General features: G+C 37.6%; 1 protein-coding gene across 8 annotated transcripts in view; it reads right to left on the bottom strand.

The window, feature by feature from the left end:
* Positions 1-16,564, bottom strand: part of SMARCA1 (SWI/SNF related, matrix associated, actin dependent regulator of chromatin, subfamily a, member 1) — a 104,451-nt gene that overhangs the window by 78,543 nt on the left and 9,344 nt on the right. For all 8 annotated transcript variants that reach the window (XM_055122714.1, XM_055122715.1, XM_055122716.1 and 5 more), the window contains 7 exons: positions 15,847-16,013; positions 14,377-14,477; positions 13,979-14,079; positions 9,459-9,638; positions 5,865-6,020; positions 3,913-4,044; positions 1,638-1,706 (listed from right to left, as the gene is read on the bottom strand). In XM_055122714.1, the coding sequence (XP_054978689.1) occupies positions 1,638-1,706; positions 3,913-4,044; positions 5,865-6,020; positions 9,459-9,638; positions 13,979-14,079; positions 14,377-14,477; positions 15,847-16,013 (906 nt within the window). The remainder of the gene's footprint in view (positions 1-1,637; positions 1,707-3,912; positions 4,045-5,864; positions 6,021-9,458; positions 9,639-13,978; positions 14,080-14,376; positions 14,478-15,846; positions 16,014-16,564) is intronic.

Here is a 16,564-nt window from a genome sequence, read left to right as displayed (position 1 = left end):
TATTGTTATCAACTCAGAGCAGAGAGCAGGGGTACCTGGAATAGAAGTTTTAGGAAAGGAGATTAAGGTCTGAAATAGGTGATATGGGAAATGAAAAAAAAGGAATGCCTGGTATGCACAAGTTCAATTCCCCTTACTGCGTGCCATGCCTCCGGCACAGCCCAGATTGCCTACTGGCTCCTAGGGCCCCTAGGCTTGAGCAACATAGCATTTCCAGGCTGATCATTATCAACTCCCAGGTCCCCCAAGCATCATAGGGGAAGCCCCTGAAAAAACAGAAATGGGAAGAAGGTTGCCGTATAATCTCCCTGCAATCAGAAGCCATGAAAGGCTTGACTCATGAGTAACTCGGGAGAGATCTGATGGCTTTGTCTCCCTGTGTGTTCCCTCCTAACCTTAATGCTATTCATAATAATTAAAAATAGAGTTATAACTTTTCCTGAGTGCTGTAAGGTCATCTTTAGTCATGACAACCACTTTATAAAGACTCCTCAATCTCACTTTGATAGGTTAGAAACCACACACACAACACACACACAGAGCTTCAAGGGATGACATAACACGGCCCTTCGCTCCTGGAAGACAAGAATATAACCACAGACGAAAGTTTGTGCTCTTCAAACCAGCCACTCTCCCCAGTTGGAGTGGAAGGGAAGTTGGGGATACACCTTAAAATCCCTATCTCTTCTAGCTACCTCCCATGATCTCAGGTCAGCTAGATAAAATGCGTATTCAACCTGTCTTCCACCCTGATCAGATTCTTCTCCGGGTATTCTCTCTCCCATCACCCAGACTTGAACCCCTGGTTAGTTGGAGCGCCTGTCCTTCTTCTAGTCAATCACCAACTGCAAATCAATAAACATTTATTGAGCACTGCAAAGTCCTGAAGGAAACCAAAATAAGTAAAATTGGTCATCAAAAGACATACATCACAGTTTCACAGAGATATTTCCTTTACAAATAAAGTAATTGAATAAAAGTGAATAGCCATGCAAGTGAAGGATAGTATCAGAAATATCAGGTAGCAAGCAAAAGGATTCTAAAGGAGGGGCCAGAGAGATAGTAGGGCAGATAAGGGACTTGCTTTACACACAACTGACCTGGGTTCAATCCCTGTCACCGGATATGGTCTCTCAAGCACCACCAGGAAGGACCCCTGAGCACAGATCTAGGAGAAAGCCCGCAGCCGAGCCAGTAGCCCAACCCCCATAAAAAAGATTCTAAAGAAAAGCTAGTTTGGAATGTTTATTGAAGGCAGTATAGTTGGTGAGTTCTGAGAAAACAAAGACTAGAACACGGTTTGATATAAGTACATAGGAGTTAGGGTCCAAAAATATTTATGCATTATTATAAAAGAGTTTCATACAATGTTTTAAAAGAATGAAGGAGGAAGAGAGAGGAGAAATTGAGGGAAGGGAAGCAGGAGGGAGGGGAAGAAGCAGGGAAAATACTTGTAGGGAGAGGCTGAAGATATAGTGCTTTTGCTTCCCAAAAGGAATTTCAGAAATGTTTGCAGGAAGAATCAGTGAAAATGAGCTAAAAGACAAGGCTACAAGTTCAAAGAGACTCAAGGGCATATATTATCTCTCTCAATATATACTTAATTATACTAAACTTTCTTGTTTGTTGTTACTTACAGCATGAAGTCTTTCCACGAGTTTCTGATCTCCAAGGCAATTTTTAGTGTCAAACCAAGAATCAAAGTCCTGTGAGTGGGTAAAAATTCTGCCATAAGTACAGGTCTTTAAAAATTAAACTTGAGGGGCCGGAGCGATAGCACAGCGGGTAGGGCGTTTGCCTTGCACGCGGCCGACCCGGGTTCGATCCCCGGCATCCCATATGGTCCCCCAAGCACCGCCAGGAGTAATTCCTGAGTGCAGAGCCAGGAGTAACCCCTGAGCATCGCTGGGTGTGACCCAAAAAGCAAAATAAATAAATAAATAAATGAAACCTGGTATAAAATTAAAAAAAAAAAATTAAACTTGATACTCTGTAAATTCTTATACAACTAATACAATGACAATCTATTTTTGAAAGCACTTTCAAAAATGTGTTAAATTTAATGGCCAGTATTATCTGATCCTGTAAATAAAACACTGGAGCAATTTTAAAAATTGAACCCCTATATATAAGACCTCCCATAAGCAGTTTTTCTTTAATAGGGTTTTTTAGGCTTCCAGAGACCACAATAACATTATATCCAGTTCAGAGGAACAGAAGTTAAGAATATAAAATCAAAATGCCAGAGAGATAGCAGAGAAGATAAGGCACTTGCCTTGCATGCAGCCAACCTGAGTCTGGTCCCCAGCAACATACATATATGCCCCCACAATAACCACCAACAGTGACTCCTGAGCACAGAGTCAGGAGAAATCCCTGAACACATCAAGGTATGAACAACTGCCGAAGAATGCAAAATCAAGGCTGAGGAGAGAGCTCAAAAGGTGGGAGAGCATGTCTGGTATGCACAGGTCCCTAGTTCGAGCCACATAAGTCCCCAGCACTGACGAATTAACTCTGGTGGTCTACAGAGCATCATGGGTGCCATGTGGTGCCCAGCACTGAAAAAGTAGCCCAATTGCCCCTAAAAGCTCTGAACTCAAGCAACCAGGTCCAAACATCAAAACCAGCAAGGCCATTACCACCTGACCAGGTACTACCAGAGTGGCCCCTGGGCATCCAAGTATCTCTGGGGAGGACCCTCAAAATTTTTAATATCAAAATTGTCCAATGCTAATGAAAATGTTATCGAAAATAAAAGCAAAAGATAAGCTATACAATCCAAGAGATAGCTTATATAGATACTTTTATTATCAGTTGATATAAGACATGAGGAAAATCAAGCTTGAAAATCCTTAAATCATTCAATTTACTAGACTGGCATAACCCTATGTTAAAATGATAAAGAATGATATATGGACTGGAGAGATAGTCCAGAGATTAAGGTGCTTGTGTTGCACACCACTGATCCTGGCTCAATTCCTAGTACTCATACAACCCTCAAGCACAACCAGGAGTGATCCCGGAGTGCAGAGCCAGAAGTAAGCCCCTAGTGCCAGTGGATATTTCACTATAGTTAATAAGACTATATAAATGATACATATACAAAATGTATTTCAAGCCACTCACTGTAATCACTCACCAAACATTAATGCCTAGAATAGTCAGAGAGCTTTTCTTTGTGATTTTCTTTTATTTTTTTTTTTGCTTTTTGGGTCACACCCAGCGATGCTCAGGGGTTACTCCTGGCTTTGCACTCAGGAATTGCTCCTGGCAGTGCTTGGGGGACCATGTGGGATGCCGGGGATCGAACCCGGGTCGGCCGCGTGCAAGGCAAACGCCCTACCCACTGTGCTATCGCTCCGTCCCCCACTTTGTGATTTTCTTATGGCTACACTCAATAGTGCTCAGGACTTGCTCCAGAGTCTATGCTCAGGGATAACTCCTGGTGGGCTCAGGGAATCATAGTGCCAGGGATCAAACTCAGGTCACCATTGTGCAAAGTAAGAATCTTACCCTTAGTGCTATCTATCTCCCTGGCACAACAAAGATCTTTTTAAAAACTCCACATGTCAAACTAGTATTCAAAAATGTCTCAATCTCTTCCAATTTGATAAGAATAAAATGTTGAATGCACTTTCTTTGTGCTCAACATACCTCCTGTCATAAATTGTGGTAGCAAAGTGATCTAGAAAAAGACTTAGAAGGTAGGATAATCTCAAAGAACTGTTGTTTCTCTAAATAACTCAATTTGAAAAACATGTACTTCAAAAAGCTTGGAAAAAAAGAAAACACGGGGAAAAAACTACATGTGAAAAAGAACTATACATTCCATCTATAGTCTTAGGTTTTAAACACAGATGCCTGGGAACATGAGAAAATTCTATTTAGGACTCAGAACTTAAAACTTACATCTGCAGAATTAAAGACATCAGGCAATAAAAAGTTGAGTAATGCCCAGAGTTCATGCAGATTATTTTGCAAAGGTGTTCCCGTGAGAAGCAAGCAGTTAGTTGACTTGAACTCACGAACAATCTCTGAAAGCTAGAAAAGTTAAAAATCACGTTAGCATTTTTTTTACTTAATTGGAAATCTCAACATCAGTTCATTATCCAACCAATTCACCTTCAGAATAAAGTGATACTTTAAAAATAATTTGCAAAAAATGTTTTTCTATGAAGAATTTTACTAATTAATATGACAGACCAAACAAAATAATCTAGACACTTCTGTACTTAAAAGAATGCAAGCCATACTCATACCTGAGATGTCTACCCCACTTATTAATTAAAAACTAATTATTTAAAATGTTATTTTCCCCACTTGAGGTTCACATAAACAGCCAGAACTTCTCCATCGAATCCAGACTTGTCACTTTTTGTGTAATAAAGTCTCATTCTCCCCACCACTCATGTTCAAATATATGCCTACCCAAGTTCTATCTTGGTCTAATCACAAATTTAAACTATTGAGCAAGAGTTCCCTGAAGTCTTATATTAATACTCTCAAAATAAGACCACAAAATTTAAGACATAAAAATAATACTACCAAAAAACAAACATATTTTATAATGGTCTTAAACAAATAATTATTCTCTACCATGCATCCTCTTATCAGGTATTAGTTCCAATCTGAAATTAGTATGATCCACCTGGTGATTTTGCTCCAGTTCTGTCCCTGTTTCTCCCAAAGTAGCCCAGTGATCCAAAGAGAGGTTCATCATAATAATTGAAGCTTTTCCTACTGTTGATGGAGTTGAATGGCAAAAAATATTGATATTTTTCAATGTTAACACCACACTCTAATTCGCACAAGTCAGATAATTCCAGAAAATGCTTTTTCTAATCCATATGGGTATACTTTAGGTGGCTCCTCAATTTAAAATAAATCAGTGCAAATGATATTTGTAACCAAATATCATCAAAATATTAAATACTACAGCATAGCAAAATTATCCTGCAACAGGAGATACAGCAAATGAACATCTAATTGTCTTTACATTAAAAGCTGTGCTTGACAATGAAATACTATGCAGCCACCAGGAAAAAATGAAGTCATGAAATTTGCTTATAAATGGATGGACTTGGGGAGCATCATGCTAAATGCAATGATTTAGAGGGAGAGGGACAGATACAGGCTGATTGCACTCATTTGTGGGATATTTTAAAAGGTCTGAGATGAATACTCAGGGATAGTAGAAACAAGGATCAGGAGGTCTGGCCTATGGTTGGAGCTTGCCACATGTGTTGGCCCCGGGGGAAAGGGCAGTTAGGATAGAGAAGAGATCACTATGAGAGCTGGAAATGACCATTCTGAATAAGAACTGAATGCTTAAAGGAGGTAAGTGGACTTATTTGATAACCTTTCAGCACCTGTACTGCAAACCATAATGCCGAGAAAGATAAGTGAGAGCAAGCAAGTGAGAGAGAGAAGAGTGTCTGCCATAGAGGCAAGCTGGGAGGGGTTGGGAGAGAAACTGGAGACACTGGTTATGGGAAATGTACATTGATGATGGGGCAGGTGTTGGAACATTGTATGACTAAAACCTACTCGTTGAAAACTTTGTAACTGTGTATCTCATGCTGATTCATATATATATATATGTATATATGTGTATATATATGTATATATATATATAATTAGTAAATCTGTGCTTGAGAGCTGAAGAGATAGCTCAATGAGCTGGAGCACATGCTTTGCATGCAGGGTCCCTGTTTGATCCCTAATTTACCACATGGCCCCCTAAGCACTGCCGGAAGCAACCCCTGGATCCTGAACTGAGAACAGCCCCAAGCACCACAGGGTGTGTCCCAAAAACAAACCAAAAAAAAGGGTTTTAATAAAACTATTACAAATTGTCTTACCTTAGATTTTTCATTCTTTATTCGGTGAGCCTCATCAATGACTAAGTATCGCCAATGAAACTTTTTGAATACAGATTTTTCTTTAATTACCATCTCATAAGAAGTAACACAAATATCCCACTCTCCAGGCATCATTTCATCACGAATAAAAGAAGCCTGATGCAAAATAAATTTCCATATATTAGAACAAGCTGACAAGATGATCACCAAATTAAAACACAAACAGAATATTAATAACACTAAGCAATCCTAAGAATCATTCAGTCTTGTCCATTTAGTGATACAAAAATTGAGGTTCAAATATGAGCCTTTATGTGGTCAAATATATGGATGACATTATAACATATTCATTAACATAAGAGAAATTTCTTACAAATATGAACAGCAAATGACTGCAGAATCGATGAACAGGAGAGATTCATATCACCGGATCAGCAACTTACTCATCAAGCTACAAGAGGTCCAAAAGGCATAGGCAAAATAACTGCTGTCTCTTCCATATTCTCACCAAAATCTAAGTATTACTGTCATGGTATGATTCAACAAATTGGAAAATCTCAGTATCATGAGTGATTCCAATATTTTGAAAACCTCTGTTCACTTTCTAGGAATGAGCCATGCACTTTGTTAAAGCGATTATGAAAGCCCACTCAATTTTTTCAAGTTTTGTGAGCTTCTTAATGTTGATATAAGACCAACAATGTGATTTTAGGGGGATTGTTCTATTTAGTAGAAGAGGCTACTTTCAATGGCAAGACTATTAAAAATATTTTTAAATCTTCATAAGCAGTGACCCATGTAGTAACCAAAATGACAAGAGCAAGTTTAACTTGTATGAGCTCAATTCCAGATGTTATGGATCAAAACAAAACCACTAAAGTTAACAGGGAACAGCAAAATCTACATTTAGACAGAACTCTTTAGTGCTATAAATATGAAATTACAGACCATAAACAAAATTGACCATTCAGTGTGAAGTTTTTATTTCATAAATTCACAGTTACGCATCAAACACTATAGACTCATACAAGTATTTATTGAATGCCTATAATTTTAGTCCAGGATTTCCTGGTATAAAGCCAAGGAGGGAGGCAAAAACAGGTCCTTACAAAGACCTGTTACATTAAGGAACTCAGTCATATGAAAAAAGTTTATTAAGACAGAAGGAAATTCTAGACATGGTGAACCATGGTGTCAGCTTCTTCCACTTGTCCTGCAAACACATTATCATGGTTTGATGTTATGAACGTTTAGTGGTTCCTTCTACAGTTTTACCAAACATATGTATAATTTTAGTTTAATATGGCTCTGTTTATAAATCTGTATAACTAAGGTACTCATTTTGGCAGAACATATATCAGAAATTTGTATAACTAGGAGCTTTGGAATTTGTGAAGATGTAGAGTTAAGTATCTTGTCAGAATATTAAAGATCACATAAACCAAAAGTTCTCATTCTGTAAGTAAAAAAAAACTAAGGCCCTTGAAGATTCAGTTACTGAGCATCACACATTCAGTAGCAAAGCAAGGCATAAAACCAGTTCAATTCCAAATCTTCTGTCTCTGCAGTGAGAAGGAAGGGATCACAAAATTTTAATTGAGAAACATATCTCTCTATACTTCAGGATAATTCAACATCAAACAGTATCAGGAATAGCTCTCCTTTTCCAACTCAATTTAACTATTGAAACCTATACCAAATTCTTTTATTTCTAAAATATTGATTCCATAGGATGTGTACAGAAGGCAAGAAAAATAGAACTATGCACTATATCTATTCCTTTTGGTACCAAATATGCCTGTAACTATGATCTTGATTTTCCTTATACATACCAACATCAGTCTCTAAACCCAGAATTATTTTTTAGTAGGACTTACTGGTTTTCAAGGTTTTTGGCCGTAGCTTACAGTAAAATTTTATTTTAGGTTGCTATCCAATGTACATATACATGTTTGAGTGCATGTATATAGAAAATAAGAACTTGAAAGTTTATTGAAACAATAATTCTAACCTTATTATAAGAAAGCACACTTATTTTTCTACTCTAACATGCTGTTAAAAGTTGCCGTTACCATTTACTAAACTGAATTGCCAGCCCTTTCATAAGTAGCAAGCTGAAGAATGCTTACTTTAAAGATTGGTTTTCAAGGTTAAGTTTAAAAGACACTAGAAGAAAAACAACTTCTTCTGGGGTATAAATGAGGATGTCACAATTTTGATACTTTTGATCTTTCTTTAAAACTCCTGAGACACTTCATGCAATCCTGGTATTCCGTAGTTTAAAACCAATGGCATATATTTTTTTATTTAGACATTATGAGAACTCAAGCCCAAATACTTGTATTTTGTGTATGATCTTCAAAAAATTATTTCAGCAAAAAAATTCAAAACTTTGAAAATGCCAAGTTTTATTTTTAAAAATGGCACTACATTAAATAATAGCAGAAAGAGTTTTAAGTGGCTAATTTGGTAGTGAAAAATATTAGGCACAGGAAAGAATCAAGCCTACAATTTTAAATTTATGAGTTCAATTATTTTGCTATTTAAATTATTTATAAGCTATATTTAAATAAATTTAAGTAATTTTTCTTCAAGCAAAATGCTAAGAATAAAATTATATAATTCATTATGCAAGCATTATTTTGAGAATCTTTTGATAACCTATCTAAATATGAGAAACAGAATAAATATTTACTCTAAGTTCTCTGGAGGCAAAATAAAGACAAAGTTTAATAAGGTGCTTTTTAAGCTGATTAATCATTTTTATATCGTTGCATAATTCATTGTTTATAGATTAATTCTACAGTCCTAAAAGAACTGTAGCCTATTAGGTTGACAAATGGATAATTTTTTTATATTGTTTCAGGGAACATATCTGGCTGTGCTCAGGGACTGTATCAGACTCGGTGCTTAGAGATCACTCCTGGTGGTCTGTGGTGGTAGGGATTAAACACAGGCCTATTGCATATAAAGCATTCACTCCAGCACATTAAGCTATCTCTTGGATAAATGGCTAATTTGAACAAGAACCCTGAGTTTCTAAAATTACAAAAGAATATATACGAATATGTATTTTGCTATTCAAAGACCAGAACTGAAAGTTCTGTCTTACACATAAACAAAAAAAAAGGTCTCTCTGTACTAGCAGAAAAGGTTCCATCTGTGAATGTCTGTTATGTACAAATGTGTGTACATGTATGTCAAGTAGAAGTAAAAAAATTTAAGTCAGAAAATTTTCACATTTTGGAGTTAAACTGCACAAATGATAACTACTAATAAAATATACTTCTTATCAATTATTAACAAAAGTTCTCTAAATTAACAGTTACTTAGAAGTTCTATTATAGAATTTTTAGATTCCTAAAAGCAAATGCATACTGATTATCTAAGTAGGTAATATATCTATCTCATTAGTGTTGCAAGAATTGAATATGTGAAAAACATTCACAGCACAGCCTATCCAAGCATAACATAGTTAGTTACAGTAGTAGCTGAATCATCAACTTCAATATCTTTCATAATGAATAGTAGGCAAAGTAACTCCAGAAATGATGTTACTCTTGATTGCATTTTTCAGACCTATTGTTCACTTACTCTTGTATCCTTGTCTCCAACGAAACAGATAACACGAAGAGATGGGACCCAGCGTTTAAATTCATTCATCCAGTTGTGTAAAGTAGATTTTGGCACTAAAACCATGTGAGGTCCAGGAATATTTCGATAATGTTTCAGGTAACCGAGTAAAGCAATTGTTTGTAAAGTTTTTCCAAGACCCTGCATTATCATCATAAGGAAATGAAAATTCGTCAATTATATTTAATAAAATATTTTGTTAATAGCATGACCACAAAAGGAAATTGTCAACTATCTTACTTAGAAAAAAGTTAAAAGATTTTTTAAGTAAATAACCATTCCAATTCAGTACTTAGTATGCACAAAAAACAAAACCAGAAATTTGCAGTTAGAAAAGTTAAGCGACTTACCATTTAGGAGACTTACTCCTAAAAGAGCAAGAAATCTACTACATACTTTTTTCTACTAACCACAAAATTGTGTGTGTGTGTGTCACAGACATGCTTATTGTATCAGTCTGCTTAGACCAGTCTTTCACATTTTCCCCAACATTATTAGAGAAAAGTCATGAAATGGTCACAACTTTCCGTACCAAGAGGCGCTGCACATTTTTATTCCTTTGTGTATTTGGGTTTGGGGGGTTTGGAGGCCACACTCAGTGATGCCCAGGGCATGGTACTGCGAGTGACTCCTGGATATGCTCAAAGGGCCATGTAGTAATGGAGACTAAACTCAGACCAGCAACATGCAGAGCTCGTACACCGGCATTTTGTGGCTTCTGTACTTAAAATTCATACCCTTGAAGATCTGTGGGACCATGAAAGCACAAAACATAAAAGAACTTTGAAGCCAGAAAGAATCTTAAAAGATCATGTAGAACTTTTAAACAACTAGGCTCAAGGGCAGGGAAACTGCTCTAAGGGCTGAAGCACATGTCAGGCATGCGCAAAGCCCTGATTTGATCCAAATCACTGCTTGATCCCTTCCCCAGACACATCCAGGTGAAGCAGCAGTGGTCTCCAGCATTGCTGGGCCTGAGTAGCATCTTATTAGTTGGCCCAAGCACAAAACTACTCCAAGTATCACCAGGAGTGGTCCCCAGAGTCCTCTGAGCATTTCTTGGGAGATTCCTCCCCAAATAGTACATTAAACACCCATGAAACCCACCGTATAACTCACGGAAAAAAAAAGGGGAAATGTCCTATACTCTATAGTCCTTTAAAACAGTTTCTGGATTTATTTCTATGCATTGTTTTCTTTTATTAACTTGAGCTTACAGCTACTTTTACAGAAAGGTTTACCTAATCTGAGATTTCACTGAATGAGATGGGTTTTATGAATGCATCAAAATCTTAAAATGTTAATACTGCTTAATCAAGTAATTTCACTTCTAGAGATCCCATAGAAATAATCTGCGATAGCACAGTGGCAGGGTGTTTGCCTTGCACGCAGCCGACCTGGGTTCTGTTCCTCCGCCCCTCTCAGAGAGCCTGGCAAGCTACTGAGAGTATCTCGCCTGCACGGCAGAGCCTGGCAAGCTCCCCATTCGATATGCCAAAAACAGTAACAATAAGTCTCACAATGAGAGACGTTACTGGTGCCAGCTTGAGCAAATCGAATCTGAGCTGCCAGAGAATTTAAATTACAAGGGATTTTTAACATGGTATTATTGACACTTCCCATCAACCAACCCAAGTAACCAGTGATAAGGGAGTAGATGTGTAAAACCATGGCATCTTCCTTAGAAATATTATGTAGCAATTATTTTTACCAAAATATTTGATATGGAAAATATGTACGAATATGAAAAATCAAAATACCACATGATACACATGACATAATATTAGCTAGTCAAAATAAATACATATAGAGAAAAACACTAAAAGAGAAATATAATAAAATATTAACTGCAGTAATTTCTAGGCAACAAAATCATAATTTACTTTTAATTTCTTCTCAAACTGTTTCAAATTTTTGAGTGTCCTAGTTTTTCCCTTTTTCAATAATTAATAAATATCTGGTACCACTATAAATTCAACATGTCTTATTTGAAAAGTCTGTAATCCAGGAGTTTGTGATAAATAATCTTGCACCTTCTGTTATTCAATTAGCCAAACTCCTCAACCCTCTGACCTGCAATGGTACCCAATTCAGAACATTAAATGTAAGGCGCTACAGACCCTTGAGTTAAAGGGTTTCCTGCCACGTGTCTAACAGTTGCTCAACAAGTATGCCTACATATGGACTAAAATCACAGAAATTCCAGAATGATCTGGTCATACAGACTAGAATTCTTACAGCCCTGTCAATACCATTTTATGCATTTGGTTTTAAAATACCAATCTAAACCTTCATCTATTCTTCTGATCTAATTAGCATCTCAAATGGTCTTACATTTACTTTGTTCATTTTGTTAACATGCCAAAACGCCATCATTCCTTACCTGATTTCCTGATCCCCATATGGCACTCTAAAGCCTCCCTTAAACTGTGGGGGGGTTGTGTTAAATGAATGTGAGGGGTCACAAAATTTCATCTTAAAATAATTTCTTTTATTTGAATAATACATTAAATAATGTATACATCAAAATACATCAAAATAATGATGTATTATCAGTGTTTGATTTGTATATCTATTGTATATATTATGTGCCTGAAGTCACTTAAAAATTTATCAGGGAGGGGACAGAGGGGTTATACAGCTTGCAGGTCACACCTGGGTTCAATCTCTGGCATCACATAGGTTCCTCTGAGCACCACCAGGATTAAGTCCTGAGTGCAGAGCCAGGAATAACCAACCCCTGAGCATTCCCAGGTGTGACTGTCACTGTCACTGTCATCCCGTTGCTCATCAATTTGCTCGAACGGGCACCAGTAACATCTCCATTGTGAGACTTGTTGTTACTGTTTTTGGCATAATCGAATATGCCATGGGTAGCTGGCCAGGCTCTGCCGTGTGGGTGGGATACTCTTGGTAGCTTGCTGGGTTCTCTGAGAGGGACGAAGGAACCAAACCCAGGTCGGCCGTGTGCAAGGCAAACGCCCTACCCCCTATGCTATCATTCCAGCCCCCCCCCAGGTGTGACACAAAAACAAAAATAAAAAGAAATTCTCAGAAAAAAATTGAATAACAAGTTTTAAAAGCTTAAGAAGTTCCCCTCTACAGTCTCAAGATTGATTGATTGGGGCTGGAGTGATAGCACAGTGGGTAGGGCGTTTGTCTTGCATGAGACCGACCCGGGTCCGATTCCCAGCATCCCGTATGGTCCCCTGAGCACTGCCAGGTATAATTCCTGAGTGCATGAGCCAGGAGTAACCCCTGTGCATCGCCAGGTGTGACCCAAAAAAGCAAAAAAAAAAAATACAGTCTCAAGATTGCTTTTAGCATTTCATTCTTTTTTCTATTGATTTTCAACCTTCACACACTTGTGAGTGGTAGAGATATACTTCAGACTACTGAAGCATTTTTTTAAAAAAATCATTTAAAATAATATATTGTCCTAATATCAAATCTAATATTATAAAATGTGAATTTTATCCATATATATCACATGTTAAGTAGCTATTACTTATTCAGAAATTTATATGGACTGACATCGGCCAGCAAATTTGTACCTGAAAGCCATTGCCTTAACTTTCACACTGTCTTCTTTTAAATCAGTTTCTGATTTAATAATACTTTTTGAGATTTTGCATTCATTCATGATACTCATTTATTGTTTGGTTTATTCATTCAATCATTTACTAATTGCTTTATAGACCCTCACTTCATTCCTAAACAGATTTCAGGTAGCCTACAATGAATGAAAACATTATATTTCAAGTTGCCTACAATGGAAACATAAATGTAAATCAATAGTAAAATAAAAGTCAAAAGGTACTATAGAAAGTAAGAGTAGAAGATAAAAATAGAAAAAATCAAAGGATGAAACAGATATCATTAAGCTATGGCACAGATGTTTCATTTTTTCACTTTTTAGACAACAAAGTCAAAAAAAAGAAGTATAGGTTTTTGTAACATTTGAAAAAAATTCTCAAAAAATGTGGTCTGTGAAAATATGTTCTAGATGTTAAAGAAATAACTCTATACTCTACTATTGGCCCCCAAGCTTCAGGAGAAGCAGTACTTAAATTTTATTTTAAAATTGGAACTAGAAAAACAGTACAGCAGGGGCTGGAGCGATAGCACAGCGGGGAGGGCATTTGCCTTGCACGCGGCCGACCCAGGTTCTAATCCCAGCATCCCATATGGTCCACTGAGCACCGCCAGGGGTAATTCCTGAGTGAAGAGCCAGGAGTAACCCCTGTGCATCGCCGGATGTGATCCAAAAACCAAAAAAAAAAAAAAAACAGTACAGCAAGTAAGGCATTCCAGGTTCAATCACCGGCATCCCATGTGGTTCCCGAAGCACCACCAAGAGTAATTCCTATATACAGAGTCAAGAGTAACCCCAAGCATCGCTAGGTGTGAGCCGAAAACCAAAAAGAAAATTATATTAATACTGATAATTGATATTGTGTTCATGGTGACCAACTCCTTACCATTTCATCAGCCAAAATACCATTGACTCCATTTTCATACAAAGAGATCAGCCAGTTCAGCCCTCTAATTTGATAATCTCGTAGTGGTCCTCCTGTCACATCTGAAGGAAAAAAAAATCATACTTTTGTTAACACAATCAAGTAAAACTTTCTAAAACCAGAGCCCTGAGATATAGCACAGGGTAAAGGTGTATGCCTAGAATGCAGCCCACCATGGATTGGCACTGCAAGATGCAACCTTGGAGGTCCCGAACACTGCAAAATCTCACTGAACCAATGGTCAGTTGGCCAAAACTAGTCAGACGGGCTCTTTGCCCTCACTGCTTGAGAGACCCAAAAAAAAAAATTGTAAAACAAAAGTGAAAAAATAATGTCAAGAACCTTGACAAAGTACTTACAGGAAGGTGATACCTCAAATCTAACACAAACATTTGCTGTTTTCCGACACTCTGAAAGTAGTTCTTCATCTTCTTCTTGTTCTGTGCGTCTGTGGCGGTAGCTAAAATGAAAAAGTGGGGAGGAAAATTCACCGTTAACATAAATGAGGGGAAGCAGTTGATATTGGCACCCACCACCACCATCTCCCCGACTCACAGTTAAAATCCCACATGTAACTTAGTGTCAATCCTCCATACATACATAGATTATGCATAGAGGATACAACCCTGACATGCGTGGTTGATTGAATCCCTGATCATGGAACCTGCAAATAGGAAATAATCAGTGTTTAATGGGCCCACATGAATTCCAATCTGGTGTGACAACCAATCAACGCACACACTTAATTTAATCCCTGAATGCAGAATCTGTAGTTTGTTTGTTTTTGTTTTGGAGCCACACCCAGCTGTGCTCTGGGCTCACTCGTGGTTCTGTATTCAGGGAATCACTCCTGGCAATCTCTGAGGACCAGAGAGGGTGCCAGGGATAGAACCTGGGTCAGCCACGTGCAAAGCAAGCATCTTACCCTGTTGTACTGTCTCTCCGGCCCCAGAAGCTGTGGTTTTAAAAAAATTTCATGCATAAGTGAATTCACAGTTCAAACCTCTATTATTCAAGGATCAACTATATCTTAATATGCAACACAAACGCTAAGGTTGTCAGTTAAGTCTGCCTACCTTGCTAGTATGTTTTCTGGGGAAAACAGCTAGCAAGGGGATTCCTTATAAGTTGGTAGAAACCACCTAAGTTTGTATGGGACTGGGAGCTCCCAAGAAATGCTCTGGAAGCTGGGAGATGCCACCAGCAATTCTCAGCCAACCTGTCGGCAGTTCAATACAAGGGCCTGAGGGTATAATGCCACTTGGGCTCTGCTGTGCCTGCCAGGTACACTCAGGTCATTCAGAATATGCTGGGGGTGTCCAGGACAGCACTGTGAGAAACTCTGGGAACCAAGTGGGTGCTGAGAATAGAACCTGGGTTGGGCTCATGCACCCTAACCGCAGTACTGATGGAGCCACTTCCATCAGTGCTGGAGGTATGGAGGTCAGAAGGCACTCCTTTTTGATGAGTTCTCCGCCTTACTTTCCTGTTGGGCCCAGCAGTGCCACCAACAAGGCTAGACAGGCCACCAGGACTATACCAGGCTTGCTGCAACGGTGGGGCAAAAAGGATCATGCACAGTACCAAGCATCAGAAGTGCCCTACAAATTAAGCCATATTTGTCCCTGGCCTAAACCAGCTTACATTTTCTTTAAAGCTTTGACTTTTTAGTGAGGACCAATTAGAATCTATGCCTGTAATTCATATTTACAAGATCAATAAACTTGCTTTTTAATATAAAATTACACTGAATACATAAGAAAGGGGTATGAGGAGAAGGAGTATAGGAGGTTGGAGAGGTAAAATAAAGCAGAGAGATGCCAACTTACTCTCCAATAGAAACCAAGCTCTGCTTGTCATCTTTCTTTATTCTCGGACGTCCCAATTTCATGTTTAAAGGAGATGTTGGAGACTTCTGTGCTGAAGGTTGAATGAAATGTGCAAAAAGTTCTGTCTGTTTCAGTAGAAATTCAAATCTCTTTGCTCGGTCTGCTTTCTATTTTGCAAAACAAAAGAAAAAGGTAATTATTTTCATTTTTCAATCCTTCGAAATTATTTAGAACACCTATATTGCACTTACTTGTGTACTATATTCTAAGCACTTTAAACAAAGGATCCCACTTAACACACATCTATAAGGCAAGTACTATTATTTACCCCACTTTCCAGCTAAAAAGTTGCGACAGTAACTTTCCCAAACTCCCATGACCAGTAAAGTAGCAGGAAAACACTATTTTTCAATAATTTAAATTGAAACCAAATTCGGTTCATATCCTAATGAGAAGCACCAAGTTTAAAGAGTCAAGTCAAAATGCATATCCTGTTTCAACCTTAATGATGTTATTTCCCTAAATAATTAAAATTCAAGCATCATATACATTATGTGACTCAAATATAATTAAAATTCAAGCATCATAATACATTATGTTACTCAAATACAGTAATGTGAACTATTAACCGTGATATATATGTGTGTGTGTGAATATACACCATAAACAACTCATAAGAATCTTCAAGCTCAATCTGTAAATAAATAAAAACTTAGTA

Source organism: Sorex araneus, chromosome X (genome assembly GCF_027595985.1).
Source record: "Sorex araneus isolate mSorAra2 chromosome X, mSorAra2.pri, whole genome shotgun sequence".
In the NCBI taxonomy this organism is placed as follows: Eukaryota; Metazoa; Chordata; class Mammalia; order Eulipotyphla; family Soricidae; genus Sorex; species Sorex araneus.
The sequence above is the reverse complement of the archived record's forward strand: the minus strand, read 5'-3'. Positions and strand labels throughout refer to the sequence as shown.